At 45.2% G+C, this 22911-nt stretch overlaps 2 protein-coding genes across 2 annotated transcripts; one reads left to right on the top strand and one right to left on the bottom strand.

The window, feature by feature from the left end:
• Nucleotides 1-52: 52 nt before the first annotated feature.
• On the bottom strand, nt 53-17794 carry arl15b (ADP-ribosylation factor-like 15b). Its single transcript, XM_062477836.1, has 5 exons — nt 17224-17794; nt 10326-10470; nt 10061-10120; nt 5611-5819; nt 53-3104 (listed from the first exon to the last, which is right to left on the bottom strand). Exons 1-5 carry the CDS (start codon nt 17233-17235, stop codon nt 2952-2954), a joined length of 579 nt encoding a protein of 192 aa, XP_062333820.1. The 5' UTR covers nt 17236-17794; the 3' UTR covers nt 53-2951.
• Nucleotides 17795-18372: 578 nt separating this feature from the next.
• snx18b (sorting nexin 18b) lies at nt 18373-22836 on the top strand. The gene is made up of 2 exons (XM_062477835.1): nt 18373-20268; nt 21722-22836. The coding sequence occupies exons 1-2, from the start codon at nt 18807-18809 to the stop codon at nt 21952-21954; spliced, it is 1695 nt and encodes a 564-aa protein (XP_062333819.1). The 5' UTR covers nt 18373-18806; the 3' UTR covers nt 21955-22836.
• Nucleotides 22837-22911: the final 75 nt, after the last annotated feature.

Below are 22911 nucleotides of genomic sequence, written 5' to 3' on the forward strand. Positions count from 1 at the left end.
TCTCTTTTAATTTGAAGTGAATTCAGTGAACAAAAAAATCATTCTAACCCATTTAATACGTTTTGTGATGTCACCTTGACAGCAACAGATACTGACACACCATATATATTTGTACAACCCAATCAATAACCCAATCTGTGAACTTGATATCATCTGAAAGTAATGACGTCAGGATGTGTCAACTCTGTTTCTGATCTCAAATCCAGCAAACCATCCAGCAGTCAGTCAGTCAGTCAGCCAACAATCAGTCAGTCAGCCAGCCAACAGTTAGTCAGCCAGCAGTCAGTCAGCCAGCAAGCCATCTAGCTGTCAGTCAGTCAGACAGCCAGCTTTTAGTCAGTCAGTCAGACAGCCAGCAGTCAGTCAGTTAGTCAGACAGCCAGCCAACCAGCAGTCAGTAAGCCTCCTTCCCTGACTACCAAGCGCAGAAAGGCTTCTGCTGGTACACTTAGAGAGGTGGCTTAGATGCATAAGAGAAATGTATGAAAGGTATGATGTGAGTGATAAGAGAGATGATAGAGAGATGGAGGCAGACACAGAGGGTCATCCAAAGGCTAAACAATGATGCTGTGGCATGCCTATTAGTAGAATAAAAACCAATGCTCAGGCCTACAGTAAAATTGGTTCGACACAAACAAGTCATTTCAAGGGTTGGATGGTTGTAACCTTTATAGGAAGTAAATATTAAACGGTTAGCAACTCTCTGCTAATGGTTGTGGCTGCAAATCATCATGAATGTCAAAGTCCTCTAGGTCTGGGCTGACGTAGTTATTTGCATCAGAAATACATCATCATAAATTACGTCAGCTGCCCTCTGTGTTTACTCCAGCCTGGAGTACATCAGTACCCCATTAAAGTCTAATATTATGACAAGAAAAGTTTCAAGATATGTAAATGGTGCCGTTTTGGTTTGAATTAGAACCCAGCCTCTTTCATTCATCATAGCAACCAAACACAATGATAGTATTGATCAGAAGGAAGCTTTGTCCGTTTAGACTTTATTGTCCATGTTGCCAAGAGGAAGTGATGCATGAATCACATTTTACACAGAGTAGAGCTTCAGAATGCCTGGAAGCCACGTGTCTGCTAAATGACCCCACCCCCCTAGAAACACAACAACATGCAGTCAAGACTGTCTGTAACCACATGTACAGATATGCTTGCAGATACAGTATATACTGTACACATACAGTATATGTAATTATATAAAAAAGGCAGGTGAATGGACTATTAGGATATAAAAAATGTATAGAATCTATAAATAACATACATATCTACAAAAGAAGGTTGAGTGAGTGAGGGGAGTCTGGGTACTTTGCAACATGTGACTCAGGAAGTGGCGTGGGCGGTGGGGTGATGAGGTCATCATATTATCAGTGAATTGGCAAAGGTGATCGATTGATTGGCAACAATTATGACTATGCAAACGTCTGATTGGCGGCATTAGAGGCACGATAGACAAGTAGGTGTTCTGGCCCACACACTGGTACATGATCACACAAACACACACAATGGAATCGCCTGTGGCTGACAACAGAATCCAGACCCACACCAAATACACACTTACTGAGAAGCACACTCTTTACGCTGTCCAAGTGTTGTGCTGACTGCTCTATGTTCTAGAACGTTGGTGTAAGCCAACAGGAAGAAGTGACACAGCAGGGAATCTGACAGTGAGAAACAGCCAGACGTGTGTTTGTCTGTTCTACCCTGATCTTCTACTGCCAGATCCCAGTGTGCTGTCCACACACTCACACCCTGAAGCCCTGAAGTGTTAACCCTAACAACAGTAACTTGATAAAATGTTATTGGAGAAATCCTCCATGTGAAATAATATTCCAGTTATTCTAGATGGCCAGCATATGCCATGACGTGAACCCATGTGCAGCTTCTAGGGACCTCGCCGACACAAAGACCAACAATGGTGGCAAACTCACTGAAGACACGTAATCTTCCTTCAAAGTGTCAAATGTCCTTATTGCATTGGATCATCTTTGTGAGTGTGTGTGTGTGTGTGTGTATGTAACGCCTAATCCCCACCAGATGCGTCAAACCCTCTGTGACACACCGGAAGTCCTTAATTGTCAATGGGGCAGCTTTCTCAGGAGCTGCAATGATTTTCATGTAACGCATTCGTCCAACATTTTGCGTTAGTTTGCCGTACCGGTTCAAATGTGATCCCAACCTTCATTGGGATCAATTAAGTATTTAAACATTATCATAATGTTTCATTTCAAATGTTTATATATTTTTGCCACACAGTCTATTCTAAAAGTGTTAGACTGGTAAAATAATGAATAATATAACCAAAAATACTAAAACAATAACATAAAAAACCCTTATCTAAATTTTCCTTCAAGTATTTCATCATTTGTGTGGGAAATGTCTAGCTACACTTTTGCTTCCCTGTAAATTTATGTTCATTCCACCATGAAACCAAAACTGAGAACAGCCCATTCCAACTTCTCTTTGGTTTCTGCCATAATTCGTAGTATCGCAGGTACAAAAACACGGATGACATATCCAGTATAACGCATCCACATCTGTTGGGGATCAAGCGTCAGCATGTGCTTGTGCTTGCATGTGTGAGTGAGTGTTAGCTGTGGTCGTCCTGGGGGGTCCGTTGCTCTACGGTGGTTAGCCATGTCTTTGTGGTTGGTTCGCAATGGTGCTCCTAATCTGGTCCCAGTTCCCCTGCCTACCCCACAGGGGGGGGGGGGGGGGGGGGGGGTGACAACTTCCTGTGGCTCCATCTGGGATTTGTAGTTCCCAGGATAGTAATAGTGAGTAGCAGGCTCAGCCATGGTCGTAGGGACTTGTTCCCTGGTGCAGGTTCCGCAGAGTTACATGAGGGTTGGTGGTTCCTGTGGTTGAGCAGGTCCTTGGTAGTTTGGAGGGAGTGTGTTCCCCTGGAGAGGTCCAGCAGGTCCAGCAGAGCTGGTGAAGAACTCTCACACCCGGCCTGGATCCTGGTCCTTCTCCTCCAGCAGCTGGATGAGCTGGCTGAAGCTCTCCCTCACGGCCTCCATGCTGTCCACAGAGCTGCCCTCCAGAACCCAGCTCTTCCCCCTGGCCAAGGGCTCCAGCTCAAAATACTTCTTTATCTGAGGGGCAGGGGGAGGAGAGAGAGGCGAGGGAGAGAAGGGCGAGAGGAGGGAGAGAAGAGAGAGAAGAGAGAGAGGAGGGAGAGAAGAGAGAGAGCAGGGAGAGAAGAGAGAGAGGAGGGAGAGATGAGGGGGAGAAGAGAGAGAGGAGGGAGAGAAGAGAGAGAGGAGGGAGAGAAGAGAGAGAGCAGGGAGAGAAGAGAGAGAGGAGGGAGAGAAGAGAGAGAGGAGGGAGAGAAGAGAGAGAGGAGGGGGAAGCAGGGAAGGGAAGATAAAGGGGAGAGAGGGGAGATGGGGCGAGCAAGGGGAGAGAGACAAATTACTACATGTTTGGTTTGTCAGTGTATAATCATCCAGGAGCACTATGGTACGGGGAGAGAGAGAGAAATAGGGAGTAACATAAAGAATGTTCCTGTGCGTGTGTGAATGTTCCTGTGCGTGTGTAAACAGCCATACACATGCAGACATTTATGTCCTCAGTCCTGCGCTCCTTTCCTCTCTTACCCACGATGCCTTAGTAACAGGAAGATCAGCATGACTGTGTCTGGTGCCCTGCTGACCCTACCGGCTAGACAGCCTACTGACTGTTCCGTGTGTGTGTGTGTGTGTGTGTGTGTGTGTGTGTAAGTGAGAGGGAGTGAGTGAGAGAGTGTGGCTGTGTGTGTGCCCTTGAGATCCCATTTGAGGCAGAGCATGCAGCCTAATGTAATTGAGTTTCACTGGTATTTTAAACCAGTTACATTTCCTAAATTGCATGTCTGAGTGGAGAGAGTGTGTGTTTGTGTATTTAAGTGTGCGTTCCTATACGTGTGTGAAAGTTTGTCAACTGATAGAGGTGCTCCACACACTACAGATCTCATGATTGATGAATGAATGAATACACGCATGAATGAATAGGTGAATGTCCCTGTAGACCTAACACACACATTCCTGCCAGATGTATACACATACATGACCCCTCCTCCTCCACTGCCTGCCAGACAGACTGTATCCCCCGCCCCCCTCCCTTATTACAGCTCATAGGGAGTCCGAGGGCAGCTCCAGCAGACAGGGGCAGGGGTAAAATATCACCCCCACAGAGAGCAGCCTTGGTTGGGTATCAGTATCAGGAAATTCAGCTGCCCTCAGGGGCCTCCTCTGGAGGTACCATCAGCAGAAACAGAACTGAGAGTTACTGAATCACTCACTCAGGTACACATGAGAGGTTCATGATGTGACATTGTGAACACACACACACACACACACACACACACATCACCAGAGAGTTTAGAGAAGGCAACACAAGCCCATGTGGTTGAAAACTGTGTTGGACTGCCATGGTTTCTGAACATGTAATGTTAACATAACAATGTCTCCTTTCCAGCGCAGCAGTGTCTGAGTCTGTGCAGCTCTGCAGCATCAGGGAGGGGGCTCCACCCAGACAGATAATCCATCATCATTACAGTCCCCCACCTCCCTCCCCCCTAAAGTATCAGATGGATCTGTCCACCGCCGCCCCTCCCCCTGCAGACCCCCTCTAGCTCTAATGGGACCCTCCAGCACACATGTTAGATGACCCACCTATACTGACCCCAGAGGTGTGTGTGTGTGTGCGTGCGTGTTTGTGTTCCTGTGTTGCCAAGGTGGGTTAGTGAGAGTGGAGAGTATCTCAGAAGACAGATAAGATCCAGGAGTCCATGTTTCATCCAGGATTTGGAACGGTGCTTCACTGCTAGGAGATTTAGCATTTGACTGGCAGAAGAAAACAGCGCAGATTGATGCATCCTGACTGGCCAGCGTGTGTGTGTGCGTGTGTGTGTGTGTGGGGGTGCCTGTGATAGACTACTAGAGCGGATATTTAAAACCCACTCAGGATCTTTTTTTGCCATCTCTTTACAGATATACCCCGGACAATAGGCCTGTCTGATTTCACCATGACACAGACATGGTCATGCACACATACAAAAAATGAAAGCAACATATTTCATTCCATTTCCAGCCTCAGTGAAACCTCAGGTCTCAGCCTCAGCAGATCTGCAGAGAAGGATTCAGACTAAGAAGCACAGACATAGCACAGGATAAAACTGACTAAGACACCAATAAGGAGATTAATATACAGTACTTCTCCCTCTCTCTCTATGTCTCTCTCTCTCTCTATATATAGCGAGTGAGACAGACAGACAGACAGACAGACAGACAGACAGAGAGAGAGAGAGAGAGAGAGAGAGAGAGAGAGACATAGATATACATGTCTCTCTCTTTCTTGGTATCTGTCTGTCTGAATGGGAGCAGTAGGGACGCTAATACTCCATTAGGTCTAAATGACATTAGCTCATCAGACCTCCTAACGAGGGAACCAGACCTTGATGCCTTTCCTGTTTACCACAGAGCCCGGAGATCCCCCAGTCTGGTTTTTGATCTGGAACACCTGAAGCGTTCGGAGTGCTGTTAACCTGGGGGTGTCTAGCTGCTCTCAACTTACAGACTTACAGATGACTGTGGTTGATAGTGTGTGTGTGTGTGTTACCTCCTGTACGGAGCGCGCAGCAGGCTTGTCCTGGTGGTTGGCCAGGATGAGGAAGGGGAGGGTGCAGAGCTGAGGATGGTGCAGGGCAGAGTGCAGCTCCGTGCGAGCCCCCTCCATGTCGTCCTCAGACGCGGCGCTGTCCAGGACAAACACCACTCCCTGGGACCCCTGGTAGTACCTGCTCCAGTACTTCTTAATGGAGTCCGCTCCTGAGACCGCCAGAGCGGGCGGCGAGAGAGGGAGACAGACAGGTGCCATTTTGTACATTTTAATGATTAAAATATTGAGAAGGAATTATCACCTTCTGATGGACATGAGCACATACACACAAAATATACACATAGGAACACACCAACACACAAATGCACACACAAGCACTCTGCCGTAAGGAGACTTCATTTCCTTTTTTGGCTTACATACACAGCAAAGACTTTTCTCCATACAGTCAAGGAATTGTCTCCTTAAGTGGAGAAAAGTCCCCTTCACTACTAGCTGAGCTTCCAGCACAGACAGCCCTCCATCTAGAGAGGAGAGGGAGATGGAACAGGAGGCAGAGGGTGCTCTCCCCGTCCCTCACTGCCATGTCCCTCTCCCGCGGCACAGGCGGCATTCTGCACTGGAGGCAGCACAGCCGGGTGAACACACACCAGCCTCGGCACTCCAGAGAACAACACTTCTGCAAGGCTTGGTAAGAGAGAGAGAGGGGAGAGACAGAGCGAGACAGTGTGGGAGAGAGAGAGAGAGAGAGAGAGAGAGAGAGAGAGAGAGAGGAGAACAATGTAGAGGGAGGGAAAGAGAGAGGGGGAGAGAGAGTTTGGGATAGAGAGACAGACATGAAAGATTCTGGCTACCAGGGACACTCTACAGCACAGTTCAAATGAGTCTGCTTTTACGAACATATGGTTCCTTTTCTGTGCTGCAATTTGGGGGTACAAACATGTGGCCACCAAGGAACTCGTACCGGGTTTGGTTTTGGTTAGTGTGAGTGACAGACAAGGAGAAAGAGAAAGCTAACGATGGAAACAAAGAGAGTCAGAGAGACAGACAGAGAGACAGACAGAGAAACAGAGACAGAGAGAGAGACAGAGACAGAGACAGAGAGAGAGAGAGAGAGAGAGCCGTTGCAGATAAATCAGATAAACTGCCTGGCCAATGAACTGTATTACAGGCAATGAGAGAGCATCAAGCACAGAATTGTAATCAGGCAACATGTATCCTCCACAATAATGTTTCTTACTTATCATCTACAATGATGCAACATCTGTGTGCAATATGGATGAAAATGTGTTGCTGTTACATCAATGACATTTCTGGGCTGCTAAAGACCCCCTACCCCATATTTACCTATGAAGTGATCCTTCCTCATGTTTTCAACCCACCTCCCCCCTCACCTTTCAAACTTTGTTTACACATTACCCCGCCCCTCACTATGCATGTTCAGTGATGATTGGCTGTCCACAGAAGGCTCGGGAAAGACTCTCTCCCCCTCGTCCCGACCAATAGGGTGCTCGGGCTGCTCCAAGATTGAGCAAGAACTGCTGGTGATGTTATGAAGGGAAACAGCTAACAGATGAACTATTAAGTTTCAAAACTCCACAAATAATTGTGCTCCTTGCACATGTGTACTTATTAATATATTTGTTTGTTTTACCTTAATTTGAACCGAGAGGCTCCAAAAAGTTTCAAATGGAGCCCACCACACAATACAAAAACACAGCATACTATTAACACGTACATATATTTACAACATTTACTACATAAAAGTGCAAAAAGCAACAACAACAGAATCTGCTATTTAAAGCATGTGTGGGCCTCCTCCAAACCCCTGAGCTGATCGGATGGCAGCGGGGAGTTCGGTTTCTGTGAGATTCGGACCTCAAGGTGCGTATAACATAGTTCTGTTACGCACTTGAAGGAACATACCATTTGTATAACCACATCCCATCACGGGGAGTTAGGAGGCTTGTGTCACTCGAGGCGTTGCGCTGCTCTGTGTATGACTTTACAAACGAGCAGAAGGATCGGTGCCATGTGGCAGTCAGGAATAGCTGAGCGTTTCTCTGAGACAGATGACTGATACATGGGTTATCTATCAGCAGTGAAGTGGAGGGAGTGATGCTAAACTGCAACAGGTGGCTCCAGTCTAGATCCTGCCGCCTGGAGAGACATCATATCTCCATAATCAAGAGCAGACCGGAGCTAATCAAGCATTGTTTCTTCACAACAATGGTTTACCTACATGTAACTATGTGTTATTCTGGCTTACTTCCGCAGCGTAAATGTTATTAATGTTCATGTTAGAAGGTCAGATTTGGGTCATCAATGACGTCATCAATGACGTCGTGAAATACACTACAGTGTCACCTGGATCCAAAATATCATAACACTATCCACACATGTGAATGTGTGTGTGTAGTTTCTGCTGGGACATATCATTAAGATGAATCAGTTGCTCAAGACCAGATGTTGGGAGTCTTAGTAACAGGCAGGGCTGTCTGAAGCAACACTGAGTGCTGTTCAACACTGCCACCTTCTGTTCATCTCTGACACCTCTGGCTTCATGACACCTCAGCATGACAGGACAGCAACACCCCTACAGAGACCCAGACAGAGATACGGCTCTGGGTAGAAACACCACTACCACTCGATCCATCGAGTACAGAAACACGAGTACACGACAGGACAAAACTACCACGACAGGCCTGGACAAAACTACCACGACAGGCCTGGACAAAACTACCACGACAGGCCTGGACAAAACTACCACGACAGGCCTGGACATCTCCAAAACAGTTAAACCCAGTTGGAAAAATAAATGATGGAAATGTTTGAACTCGTAGATTGTAGATTATTCATCGCAAGGGCATCTTGAATCTCAGACAGAGTGTAATCTGAGAAACATTGGGATACACTCTAATTTCCAGTTTGCATTTAAGATGTGCTGTGTCCCTGTGATGAAGCACCCACATTTTGTTTACCATATATAAATAATTTTTTAATCTCACCCTGAAATTAAAAACAGATGTTCCACCACGCTATCCCGACAGTACCTCCCATGCAGCCAAAAAATATGTGTGTCATACAGTATGTCCATTCAGTACACCACTATCCAGTACATCAGCTATGCAATGCTGCAGATGAGTAGGGCCACTACCAAAAGTCCATTTACCAGAAAACATATTGCACTACAATCACATATGGGAATAAAACACCCACCGCAATCTCCACACACCGCACACAACATGGAGGGAGGGAGAGAAAGAGAGATAGGCCTAAATGGTTTTCAGATGGTCTCCAGACTGCTTAGTATCTGAGGGGAGTTAGCTCCTTCATGGGTCTTCAGTCACCAAACACCAGCCTGGCCATACACAACCACATACCAATGACATAGACGCACAAAGGCAGAGACCACACAGAGTGACACAGACACACACAAGCCATACAGAGGGATAAACCCACACACAAATCATTCAGACAGAGACAGGAGATTGTTATATGAATACTGGAATCTGGTTTAAGCACAACCAACAAGGAAACAGCCTTCAATGCAGTGTTGGCACACTTTTTGATAAGCACAAAACTAGTTGATTTGATTGACGTAGACTGTCACTAGAGTGATACAATTCATAAAGGGAAACATTTATCATGTATTTCTCCAATAAAAATGATTTATTTTATTTTATTCAATTGTGTTAGCTACTATCTAAATGACTATACTGACAATAATAATGGCTATAATGACAATTTTAACACTACACAAACCATCATTTCAACCTTATCCTTGACAACAGAAAGTGTGAGTGGCAATGCTTTTGGATTCCTTAACTACCGATGGCATGTTGTTAACACAACACAGTTTGAATGTACAAAGCTACAAGAGCAATATGTGCTCAACACTAAGGAAAGAAAAACCACTTCTGAAAAGACTTCAAAAAGGGAGAGAGAAACAAGCAACACCCCCCCCCCCCCCCCCCCGATAGTTTTACACCAATGACGACAGCCTGCTTGGTGAGATGGAAACTGGTCTAAATGGCCACAGGGGCTGTGTGTGTGAGTAGTGACATTTGAGAGATCCGGATTCCCTTTCTGCGTGTTTGTGTGTATCCAACAGATTGCTTTCAAATGGATGGTTCATAAAAGATCAAGACAAGACGATGCGTCTCGAAGCAGGAAACGTCACTGGGTCCGCCAATGACTATCTGTTTACCATCTCCAGGCTCTAGCATTTGAAACAAGCACATGGAAAGTTCCCTCCCGTACTTCTGGGTCTTTAAGGTTTCAGATGTTTGGAGTTTGGAACTTTGAACTTTTGGACTGCGTAGAGCCCAGCACATGGAGTCATCAGTTTCCCACTACTACTGATGTAGAGAAACTAAGGCATCTCTTAGACATTCTCCACACCTACTGTTCTTGAGTGTTACATGGTTTCTGTGAGTTAAAGGAAATTTACCTCCGAGTTCCTTCACGTTCAAAATGGCATTCTGGAATGGAACGGCTTTGATGTTGAAACCTGGCGAAGAGAATGGAACATTCGTTCGTTGAATTGCTCTAAGCTGCCTACAATATTATCCACAGTTTTACATCTGTCCAGACTGTTAAGTTAACCCAACCCAACTTTGACATTCATACCCAGTAACCACTGTGTTGATACGGTGACCATGGTGTATGGAGGAGAGCTATAGGGGCACCACAGTGTGGGCTTGGTCAAGTCTCACCAGTGGTTGGGGTGATGTGTTGGTTGGTCTCGCTGCAGAGGTAGGAGAGAAGACTGCTCTTCCCTGAGCCAGTCAGGCCGATGCACACGACGTCAAACTCGGGCCTGGGGGGCGGGGGCCCTTTACAGCACAATGTCCTGAAACACTGAGGGAAAGACAGCACTACTGTAATGTGAGGCTGAAACTGTTCGTGCTTGTATCTGCCTCTAGGCAGAGGGTGTGTGTGTAGTATGTGTTGTGACATGCAGCAGTAGTATGGTACTCTGTGGTCTCTGCTGGCCTACCTATCTACCTGCCTGTCTGTCTGTCTATCATCTGTCTACCTGCCTGTCTGTCTTCCTGTCTGCGTCTCTGTACCTGCCTGCCTGGCCGCCTATCTTCCTGTCTGCCTGGCTGTCTCTGTCCGTCTCTGTCCGTGTCTGCCTAGACCACACTCTGGAGACCCGCACACGCATCTGCCCACTCCATCTGTCTCTGTTTCTGCTCTTTCCTCACCCTCCCGGAGATGTGGGACTGAGTGAGAGAAGAAACCCAGTGTCCTCTTTCCCCGTTTCCTTTCCGTCTCTCTCTCTCTCTCTCGCTCACTCCTTCTTTCTTTTCCCCTCAACCTAGTCAGCTGAGCTTTGGCCCCATGTCACACTGGAGATGCTGCACTGATGGGACATCCTGTGTGCTGGTGGGTAATGCTCCCTGTTCAGAGAGATTGATAATGCCTTAACATGCATGCACGGGGGATCGAATAACAGGAGGCCCTTACTGAAATCTACACCATGAGCAGTGTTCAGTGTCTTTAAAGAGCAGAGTATGGCCTCTGTGAGGAGCTCGTTTCAGTTGTGTTTTGTTATGTTTTTGTCACGCAAAGGGCCTCTTTTGAGCCAAACCAGACATACTGCACCCACCCCGACATTAAGATAAAAGACATAGGCTAGGTTTGCTTTCTGAGGAGAGGACAGAGGAGTAGAGAAAGGAGAGAAGAGGCAGACAGGTAACAGATGGTGTTTATTGCAATAACAGTTTGACAACTATGCCATTCTGAAGTGAAAAAATCTTGACTAGAGGAGTTCTCTAGGAAGGCTGGCCATTCTCATTTGAAATAAGGACACGCTGCTCTCTGCTGGTGATATTTAGGAACCACAGGAACCTCCCCCTCACTCATTTCCACCACTCATTGGAAAAAAGGTTGTCTAACTCCAGCTGCAGGATTCCAATACCTACTACATTGTCCAGATGCACTGCTTTGTAGTGAAACAAACAAGTTTCGCTGGCACAGATTATCCAAAGTGCCTGGCATTAATTGGAATCACATTCAGAACATCTATATACTTCTGACAAACTTGGGAAAGTACAATTATGAGCAACATATTCTTGGGAGCTAGCTGGTGTCAAACCATACAAGTCTGTTAAAGCTGTTGATCATCGGTGTAACTACCCCACACATTCCCTCAACACAGCATGGGTAGAAGAACCACAGCACACACACTTAGCCTAGGCTTTGCAGAGAAAGTAGTGAAAATAATCCCTCCCACCCCCCGCCCCTCTCACCCACCCACCCAACCAACATGCCAGGATAAGACAAACCTACTTACATTCTACAGTAAATATGATCAGACAGGAAACACATAATGACACTTTACCAGCCAGTCTAGTGAGTACTCCACCACCTCAACCACCACCACCTGTTTCCCCGTTAGAAAAACAGGTCGGGCCACCAGTTGACTAAAACAGAAAGCTTATACAGTTAGGTCCATAAATATTTGGACATTGACACAATTTTCATCATTTTGGCTCTGTATACCACCACAATGGATTTGAAATTAAACAATCAAGATGTGCTTTAAGTGCAGACTTTCAGATTTAATTTCAGGGTATTTACATCCAAATCAGGTGAACGGTGTAGGAATTACAACACATTTTATATGTGCCCCCCCCCCCTTTTTAAGGGACCAAAAATAATTGGACAAACTAACATAATCATAAATCTAATTGTCAGTTTTAATACTTGGTTGCAAATCCTTTGCAGTCAATGACAGCCTGAAGTCTGGAACCCATAGACATCACCAGACGCTGGGTTTCGTCCCTGGTGATGCTCTGCCAGGCCTCTACTGCAACTGTCTTCAGTTTCTGCTTGTTCTTGGGGCATTTTCCCTTCAGTTTTGTCTTTAGCAAGTGAAATGCATGCTCAATTGGATTTAGGTCAGGTGATTGACTTGGCCATTGCAGAACATTCCACTTCTTTGCCTTAAAAAACTCTTTGGTTGCTTTCGCAGTATGCTTTGGGTCATTGTCCATCTGCACTGTGAAGCGCCGTCCTATGAGTTCTGAAGCATTCGGCTGAATCTGAGCAGATAATATTGCCAGAAACACTTCAGAATTCATCCTACTGCTGTTGTCAGCAGTCACATCATCGATAAATACAAGGGAACCAGTTCCATTGGCAGCCATACATGCCCACGCCATAACACTATCTCCACCATGCTTCACTGATGAGGTGGTATGCTTTGGATCATGAGCAGTTCCTTCCCTTCTCCATACTCTTCTCTTCCCATCATTCTGGTACAAGTTGATCTTGGTCTCATCTGTCCATAGGATGTTGTTCCAGAACTGTACAGGGTCTTTTAGATGTTTTTTGGCAAACTCTAATCTGGTCTTCCTGTTTTTGAGACTCACCAATGGTTCACATCTTGTGGTGAACCCTCTGTATTTACTCTGGTGAAGTCTTCTCTTAATTTTTGACTTTGACACAGATACACCTACCTCCTGGAGAGTGTCCTTGATATGGCCAACTGTTGTGAAGGGGTTTTTCTTCACCAGGGAAAGAATTCTTCTGTCATCCACCACAGTTGTTTTCCGTGGTCTTCCAGGTCTTTTGGTGTTGCTGAGCTCACCAGTGCGTTCTTTCTTTTTAAGAATGTACCAAACAGTTGATTTGGCCACACCTAATGTTTTTGCTATCTCTCTGATAGGTTTGTTTTGATTTTTCAGCCTAACGATGGCTTGCTTCACTGATGGTGACAGCTCTTTGGACTTCATATTGAGAGTTGACAGCAACAGATTCCAAACACAAATACCATACTTGAAATGAACTCTAGACCTTTTATCTGCTCCTTGTCAATGAAATAACGAACTCCCATGAGGGAATAACATACACCTGGCCATGGAACAGCTGAGCAGCCAATTGTCCAATTACTTTTGGTCCCTTAAAAAGGGGGGGGGGCACATATAAAATGTATTGTAATTCCTACACCGTTCACCTGATTTGGATGTAAATACCCTGAAATTAAAGCTGAAAGTCTGCACTTAAAGCACATCTTAATTGTTTAATTTCAAATCCATTGTGGTGGTATACAGAGCCAAAATGATGAAAATTCTGTCAATGTCCAAATATTTATGGACCTAACTGTATAACAACTGCAACTGGTTAAATCTTTCAGTTACTTTCCCTTTTCTGGTTAGCTTTTGGCAGCAATATGTTCCATTTACCTCTGTATGACGGTGTGGTTCAGCATAGAGTTCTCTCTGATCCTGACATATTTACTCCCGTTCCCACCCTTGGGTGGATATTGTTTTCATGAACTCCATCCTGTTTTGAGGCTAAAGGTTGTGTTTCCCAGGAGGCTGTGGAGCTGTGCTACTGTGGGACCAACAGACTCCAATATCCTGCCATTTCAAAGTCAGGAAGTTCCTAAGTTCAGAGAGAGCGTAGTAGCCAATCTGAGAGTAGGATGTCCTATTCTATAAGATGATTTTGCTTCCGCTAAGCTTTTAATAAACAGTACGCTACATGTGAGGTTAGGGTTAGGGTTAGCGGTAGGCTACCTCACCACTGCGAAGCCTATTCCAGCTCTGCTCACCCCTGCAGAGCCACAAAGTGTATTGAGTTACGGCTGCTGTCATCCCCCTCCTCCTCTACCTGTCTCCAGGCTCATTTGTGACATCAATTTCTCAAAGCAGGCAGGCAGCTGATAAAGCCTTACATTACCATGGCAACCACAGCCCATTAACTCCTAATGATTGCCATTACCACCCCATGACACGTGGCCAGACTGCTGGACCAAAACACTAACAAGAGTACGGGAACACTTCACTCCAAAACCCTCAGGGTTACAGCACACCGAGAACCCCCACCCCCCTCTCCTCTCTCTCAGGTGCATCCACTGCAGCCCGATTGTGAGCCGGGCATGATAATAACATTCCTAAACATTTCCCCAGGCTAAACAAGCCTGGACACGTCTGCTCAGCTCTGCTATACTCTGTTCTGTTTGATAGGCTAGTTTTCTGGGCTCTGGTAGTCTACTCTGTTCTGTTTGATAGGCTTTTTTTCTGGGCTCTGGTAGTCTACTCTGTTCTGTTTGATAGGCTTGTTTTCTGGGCTCTGGTAGTCTACTCTGTTCTGTTTGATAGGCTTGTTTTCTGGGCTCTGGTAGTCTACTCTGTTCTGTTTGATAGGCTTGTTTTCTGGGCTCTGGTAGTCTACTCTGTTCTGTTTGATAGGCTAGTTTTCTGGGCTCTGGTAGTCTACTCTGCTCTGTTTGATAGGCTAGTTTTCAGGACTCTGGTAGTCTATAATCTGCTCTGTTTGATAGGCTAGTTTTCTGGGCTCTGGTAGTCTACTCTGTTCTGTTTGATAGGCTAGTTTTCTGGGCTCTGGTAGTCTACTCTGTTCTGTTTGATAGGCTAGTTTTCTGGGCTCTGGTAGTCTACTCTGTTCTGTTTGATAGGCTAGTTTTCTGGGCTCTGGTAGTCTACTCTGTTCTGTTTGATAGGCTAGTTTTCTGGGCTCTGGTAGTCTACTCTGTTCTGTTTGATAGGCTTGTTTTCTGGGCTCTGGTATCTCTTTTGGTATACTGTGCTCTGCTGTGCTCTGGGATAATGTTGTGCTTGGCTCTGTGAGCCTCCCTCTTCCTCTCGCCTGTAAACGGGTTGACCAGACATGAAATAACCACAGAGACAAGAAGAAGCAACGCCTCATGATATCAATATCTCACAGATAGACAAGGAAGGGGCGGGAATGGTTCAAATAGTTAGCAGGCTTATTGCTATGCAAGGAGCACGATGGAGAAGGTTGTAAAGATAAGGACCTCATAAGAGCCCCGTCCTTAACATGTACATGTCCTGCACACACTCATGCATAGTCCACAGGTGCTGAGTTACTCCTAAACAAGGCTAAAACGCTAAACCGGGGATATTTCCCTGGGGTGGGAAACCGAAAGACAAAGAGAGAGAAGACAAAGGACAAAGGAGTAGACATGACATTTGATCCACTGAAGCCAAAGACTTGCTGTGAGACTCTCTACATAGGCTAGAGAGTAGAGATTGATGTGGAGAACACACAGAGAGAGAGAAAGGAAACATTCACACCAGCTTAGATGAAACAACCATTTCCCTCCATACAGCCTGTCTCTGATCTACTGTTCTCCACTAATGATTATAGGCTACGTGCTGGACATCCTGTCAACAGTTAGGGTAAGTGATGAAGAAATACACTGGCAATGGTAGACTACATTACATCCTTAGTCTGTGGAAATATCTAGGCTAGTCTCTGGAAGGTTACAGCAGTCCTTAACCCTCGTGCTGCCTTCGGGTCACATGACCCAAAGGTTCATAACGAACAATTTTACCCAATACAAAAACAAATTAAAATAATTTTCTTTTAACCTTTGCAATGTGGGGGGTCTGAGACAGCCTAGCTGTTAAAAGAAAATGCTTCACTTTGTCTTTGTATGCGGTAAATTTGTCGCAATACGACGGTGGGTCACAATGACTGATGGGTCAGAATGACCCGAAGATAACACAAGGGTTAAAGCAGCCCGGCACACCGTCACCTTCAGTCATCCTTTGATGACAGCAGCCTGACATGCAACCATACACTGGACCGGAGTGTTCACCTCTCTGTTTCTGTTTGTAATGTTTAAACCATCTTGACATCTCTCACACTAACATTAACTAAACTGGAGAGACTAAAAGGGATCAAGAGGCATATTTATCTGGTGGTCTATCTACCGGTCTATCTACCACCCTCAACATACAGGGGACAACCTCTGGTGCTATCGTTCTACTTGACCAGTATCACCACACAGGAGACAAACTTAGGATGCCACCTTACCACAGCAGAATCTAACCAACTCTAACACGCCAGGCTGAATGCCAAATTGAATCGGTTAAACTCACTCCTTAGCATACAGCCATCGAGTTGCTAGCTTTTTGGTGGTGTAGCCAGCTATAGCTGCATTTAGGAAAGGTGGTCGTGGCGTGCGTGACTCAGAGGACTTTAGTTTGAACCCCAGAGTGGGCAAGTGAGGCAGAAAGCGATAGTCGATCATCATGATGACACCTGTGACATGGACATAGAACTCTGTAAACCTGGACCTCTTTAGTTTTGGGACAGGGCCTCTGTCAACCCGGACCTATTCAGTTTTAGTACTGGGTCGCTCCAGGACTGAGGGTCTGAAGGATTGGGACTGGGATTGAACCCGGGTCTGAGAATGGATCGTGTGGAACATCTGTTGGACCCTAGAGTCCAGTTTTGTGGAAAACTAAGTGAAAGGTGAAAGACAATGAGGCAAATGTCATGAGAGAGGTGACAGAGACAGTAATGCCTAATGAAGCACCTTGACAGTGGCAGGTTATGAATGCACACACCGACATTCTCCGGTTATTAGTTTGTTCAAACTGGTCAAAAGTATCACATTTTCTCCAGGTGTCAGTAGCCTACTCAGTAGAGCAACAAGCTGTGGCCAATAAACCCCAGTGGTGACATAATAAGATTATCTACAATTTTGTTATTCAATAACTCATTTTAAACACGTTATTTCGAGCAAGTGAATGAAAGAATGCGAAAAATTATGTATTAGGTGACAGCACCAACCGCTGCTTGAAAGAAGTCGGATAGGCTACATACCAGATAATCCATGAAAGTGCCCACTTCGCTGCTCCTCTTCAAAATTTATATCTGCAGTTATCCCGATGTGCTGGTCCCTGATGAACGATCTAAAAACGCTACATTCGAGTTTTACCGTAATACGCTATTTCGTTCAAAAAACACCACCTAACTAGATCCTTAGCTTATAAACTAGCAATAACAATGTCGAAAAAATGATGTCCGTGTAGACCTCGGTGTGGTATTCCGGTTAGGCTACCCGATATATAATTCCTAAACCGAGAGCAATTTATACAAAGCCAAATTCCCAAAAATGTCAAACACAGACTATCTTTGCTTGGTTTGTTTGTGGTCCCTACCTTTTGAACAACCCCCGAGTTAACACTGTCCTGCATGCAATGTTGCAGGAAATTCGTATTTAGGTGAACTGTGTAGTCAAAGATCTTGTAGTTAAGCCAAGATATCCTACTGGTCTTCCTTGAATCAACCCGTCAGTTTAAAACGTCCTTTGGTTTGATGAGTGTATTCTTAATTGTCAAGCCCTTCCTTTCAAACTCATTTGGTAGTAGGTTTAATACAATGTTGCCTTTAGTGGCGCTCGGTATACGTGTATACAAGCAGGAAGACAACCGGAAACGAGCACAAGTAGGTTATCCTGTAGTTAGTGCGTTTCCTCTTCCAATTTAAAAGAAAATGTAAATAACATTTGCTTGATTTAGTTAGAAAATATTATTATTTTATTTGACCGTTTGGAATATTTTTTTTATGATAAATTCATACAATACCATTCATACAATACCATGACAATTTCGTTTTTGATCAAAAAGAAAGAAAAAAAGGTTAGAATAGGCTAACCAAAATACATTCTAACCTAAAACCACCAAGTTATTCAAGTCAGCAAAGTACTTGCAGCAACTATTTCTCTGCTGGTAACAACTTCCGTGGCCACTACAAACAAATTGGAGACACTTTTTGGCACCGGTTACTATTAGCTTATAGACTACTCCTTAAGAGAGGTTCACTACTGGAATAATTGGGCCCATGCATTATTTTTCAGACTTCCACACAATATTACAATATTCCACATATCGTCGATCTGCTGGAAGAAGATCGACGTAGCCTATTTGGTAGACCGGATACTTCTACCAAATGATTTGAAAATGCTTTTAATCGTCTATCCAGCACTAGGTCATCAACTTTATCAGACATGTTTTTTGCGTTGTTGTAGTCAAGGCTACTTGTGGAAACTGTTCAGGCTCCACCCTTCATTATTCATACCCAAGTAGGACTGGAGCTCGAGTCCGAAGCAAGAAGCATCTGGAATAGAACAAAATCTCCACTAATGTCTGTTTCATAAACTAAACAAAACGAAGTAGGCTGGCAGTTTGTACGCGTGTTCATTAGCCTATGGCTGCAACTTTAAAGGGTTAATCCTTGTTTTCCCAACTTAAGAAACTCGTATAGACAATTTGATCTTGTGGATAGAAGAACGAACAAGGAAGGTTGGTTGTCTGCTGAGTACAAAGTTCATCTACCCGTAACTGAACAACAGTAGCCAATAGATCGTCGCCGGTTGTTTGTTTTTTTACTATTTAATGTGAGCTATGGCGTTCAGGGCAAGAGTTTTGTACGACTTCAGTTCGGAAAACTCGGGAGAGATATCGATTACTGAAAACGAAGTTGTGACTTTGTACAGCGAAGAGGACATAGAGGGATGGCTGGAGGGGATGAACAGCAAGGGAGAAACGGGACTGCTTCCAGCTTCTTATGTAGAAATACTCAAAGATGGGTCTGACCTCCCGTTAAACGGTATGTCGGAGGATGGTCAGTCGGATTCATTCTCTAGTGGGTATGATTCATCGTACCAATCACAGTCAGTGAACATCACAAAAGTACCGACCCCCACCCACTCCGCCTACTTGGCGCAGCCTCCGTCTCAGCACAGCTACCAGACTACCAGCCAAGGGAGCGACGATGATTGGGATGACGACTGGGATGACAGCCCTACAGCCACAGCTGACGATCACGCTGTGCCGGGTGGCAATGCGTCCTCACCATACCGGGTGACAACCTCCTTGCCCCGGCGCGACAGCGCACTTCAACAGGCCAAGACCTCAGCTACAGTCGGCAAAAACCTTAACAGATTCTCCACCTTTGTCAAATCTGGGGGTGAAGCTTTTGTGTTGGGGGAGGCCTCTGCCTTTGTGAAGGATGGGGACAGGATCTGTGTGGTAATGGGTCAGTATGGACCTGAGTGGCAGGGGGACCCATACCCCTTCACCTGCACCATTGACGACCCCACCAAGCAGACTAAGTTTAAAGGCATGAAGAGCTACATGTCATATGGCCTGACCCCTTCCCACACTCAGACCCTGGTCAGCCGCAGGTACAAGCACTTTGACTGGCTCTATGCCCGGCTGGTGGAGCGCTTCCCTGTCATCTCAGTACCACACCTTCCAGAGAAACAGGCCACAGGACGCTTTGAGGAAGACTTCATCTCCAAGCGCCGGAAAGGCCTGATCTGGTGGATGAACCACATGACCTCGCACCCCGTCCTGGCCCGCTGCGATGTCTTCCAGCACTTCCTGACCTGCAGCAGCACGGATGAGAAGACCTGGAAGCAGGGCAAGAGGAGGGCAGAAAAGGACCAGCTGGTTGGGGCCAATTTCTTCTTGACCATCAGCACCCCGGCTGTCCCTCTGGACTGGCAAGAGACGGAGAGCAAAATCGATGGCTTTAAGACCTTTACCAAGAAGATGGAGGAGAACATCGTGGTGGTCAATGCCAACATCAATGAGTTTGCCAGGAAGCAGATAACTGGCTTCAGGAAGGAGTACCAGAAAGTGGGACAGTCCTTCCGTCTACTGGGCCAAGCCTTTGAGATGGACCAGCAGGCGTACTCTGCTGGGCTGAACCGGGCCATAGCCTACACTGGAGAGACCTATGAGGCTATAGGAGAATACTTTGCTGAACAGCCCAGGCAGGATCTAGACCCCATATCTGATCTGCTGGACCTGTACCGAGGCCACCTAACCAACTATCCTGACATTATCCATGTCCAGAAAGGTATGGATCACTTCACCTCACCCTCTTTTATGTTCTCTCTCTCTCTCTCTCTCTCTCTCTCTCTCTCTCTCTCTCTCTCTCTCTCTCTCTCTCTCTCTCTCTCTGTATCTCTCTCTCTCGCACACACATACACATACACAAATATTGTGGGCAAGAATGAGCAGAAAGTCAAGTCTGAGCTCCCTGTTTTAGTCGCTCTCCAGGTTTCTATTTTTATCAACACTACATAAGCCTTATGCTCTGCCTCTGGTTCTCTCTTCCTCTCTGTCTCTCTCACACACACACACACACACACATATGTTTTCTATTATTTTCTCCCCACGTATGCCTCTCATTTTGCATCTTAGTAACAGTTCAGTTTGTCAGTTCTGCACTACAACATTACTAGTGTTACATCTCTCTGGGAGGCAGACCTTCTCTCACCTAGGGTAGAGATCCTGCTGTCACCTGGGAAGAGGCTCAATAGGTCTGAGGAAGGCATCCCCCCATAGCTGAAGAGAATAGGAAATGAGGTTTACAGATAAGCCATTTTTGTCATGTAGGTAAAAGATACATTGCATTTTAGTATTAGCATTGTAGCAAACCAGTAGGAACACAAACTTGAACCAGGTATTCAACTTTTTAAAAGCCCTTATATTGTCAGTTCATGACTTCATACAGCACTAGGCTATATCACATTTCGGGGGCCCCTGTTGGGTGTTGCCTTGGGAATGTTGGAATGCGGAATAGAGCAGTCTCAGGATTAGGGGAGCATGGGGGGTCATATCAGACTGAGTTACAGCTACAAGTTTCCAACTGGCAAAAGAGCCACCTGAGCCAGCTTATGTTCACTAATCACAGTGGCCTCGAAGAGCAAAGTCCAGACAAGTCATTGTTATTTCTGCATCTTTGTGACTGTGTGAATACAGTACTTGTACAGTCATCTGGTTAAAATGTTGGACTTAAATGTCTGTGAAAGATGTTGCATAAAAAGCCACAGTCATGTATTCAACAATTCTATTGCTACATTAGCCTAGATATCACCCATATCTTGCTACAACTTGTTAAACTCTGAGTAATTTGTTTGCTCCACATGTTACTCACGATAACTCATTCAATGTATATTCTGCTCTGGAGAACTTCCTGAATATGTTATTCTTGGGCAAAGCTATAGAGCTTGGAAGATTATTCCCATTTAGGCCATTCATTTAGACCATGTATTCAGGTCCCAGTACAACAGCTAAACAGCTCACAGACTAATTAGCATTCAGAAGCACCAATCCCACTTAGTACTGCTAGTTTATGTACCCTTAGTATAGATAGTCCACATATTTAAATTTTAGGTATATGTTTATTGTATGCACCTTCCTGCCAAAGCAAATTCCTTGTCTGTGCAAACTTTCATGGCGAATAAATCCCATTCTGATTCTGATTCAACCTTTTCCAACCCATGCCCCCCTCCCCTCCCCCCCAGGTGCCTTGACCAAAGTGAAGGAGTGTCAGAAACAGGAAGGGGAGGGAAGCATCAATGAACGCTGCAACATCATTTCCTGCGCCACACTGGCTGAGATCCAGTACTTCCACCGTACACGCATCAGGGACTTCCGATCCCAGCTGCAGCACTACCTTCGCCAGCAAATCAGCTTCTTCCAGAAGATATCTGCCAAGCTGGAGGATGCTCTGGAGAAGTATGACCACGACCAATAGGGAGGCAATACAGAGGGACCATGTCAAATAAGGAAGCTTTAACAAAGAATAGTGATCAATAGGAGGCTATAAGGAAGGAAACAACAGGAAATGGGGTGGCATTGAATGTGACAAGAGTGTATATCAAACTTTCAACCATCAAGCTCAAAGTTCCCTCCATCTGAACTGGAGCAGACTTGGCAACCAGACAAACAGACAGTCACAGTACATGCTAACCCTCACCTCACTGAACAGGCCTTCATAAAGCTGGGTATGTTTTATGGTTGTTTGGGAGGGAGGGGGGTAGTAATCTATCTAATACTGTAAAAGTTGTGTTCTTCACCTGAATGTATTGTTTAGTATTCCATAATGGGGCTGTTCTCCACAGCACATGTTGTGACAAGATATAATCTAACACTTGTATCATGTTTCTTTGTATAGTGTAGAGGACAGAGGACAGACTTATTGGAGTTGTGGGAGAAATCAAGGATTTTCTATGTGCCTGTGTTAATCACAGTCAGTACATTAGCTATTGCTTTATTATTTGCTAATTTCCTGCATATTGTGAATAACATGAGCACATCAGGTACCTTTGATGTCTCCCACAGAGTAGTGTGAAACAGAGTAATACAGAACATATTTTCTCAGTCACACAGGAAAGCAAAAAACTTTGAATTTTTAAGTGACGTTTAACGTAACAAAGATAATATCACTAGTCTTCTGTATGTATGATGTGACCATGTATGAGTCTCAAACTGTGTTTGTGATTGTTTGAATGATTTTGAATGATTTAATTGGTGAATTAACACTACTGTGTTCCATCTGAATGGACGTGTGTGTGTAAAAGTATGTAGAGGGGGATTAATGAAGGTATTGGAACAAGTGAATAAAATGTAGGCGGTACCTCATTGTCCTATTAGTTCCTTGGCCTAGATGTTCCAGGCCTCCTGCACTGCTCTGCTGAGAGAACAGCAGGAA

This window comes from Osmerus eperlanus, chromosome 14 (genome assembly GCF_963692335.1).
Source record: "Osmerus eperlanus chromosome 14, fOsmEpe2.1, whole genome shotgun sequence".
Classification (NCBI taxonomy): domain Eukaryota; kingdom Metazoa; phylum Chordata; class Actinopteri; order Osmeriformes; family Osmeridae; genus Osmerus; species Osmerus eperlanus.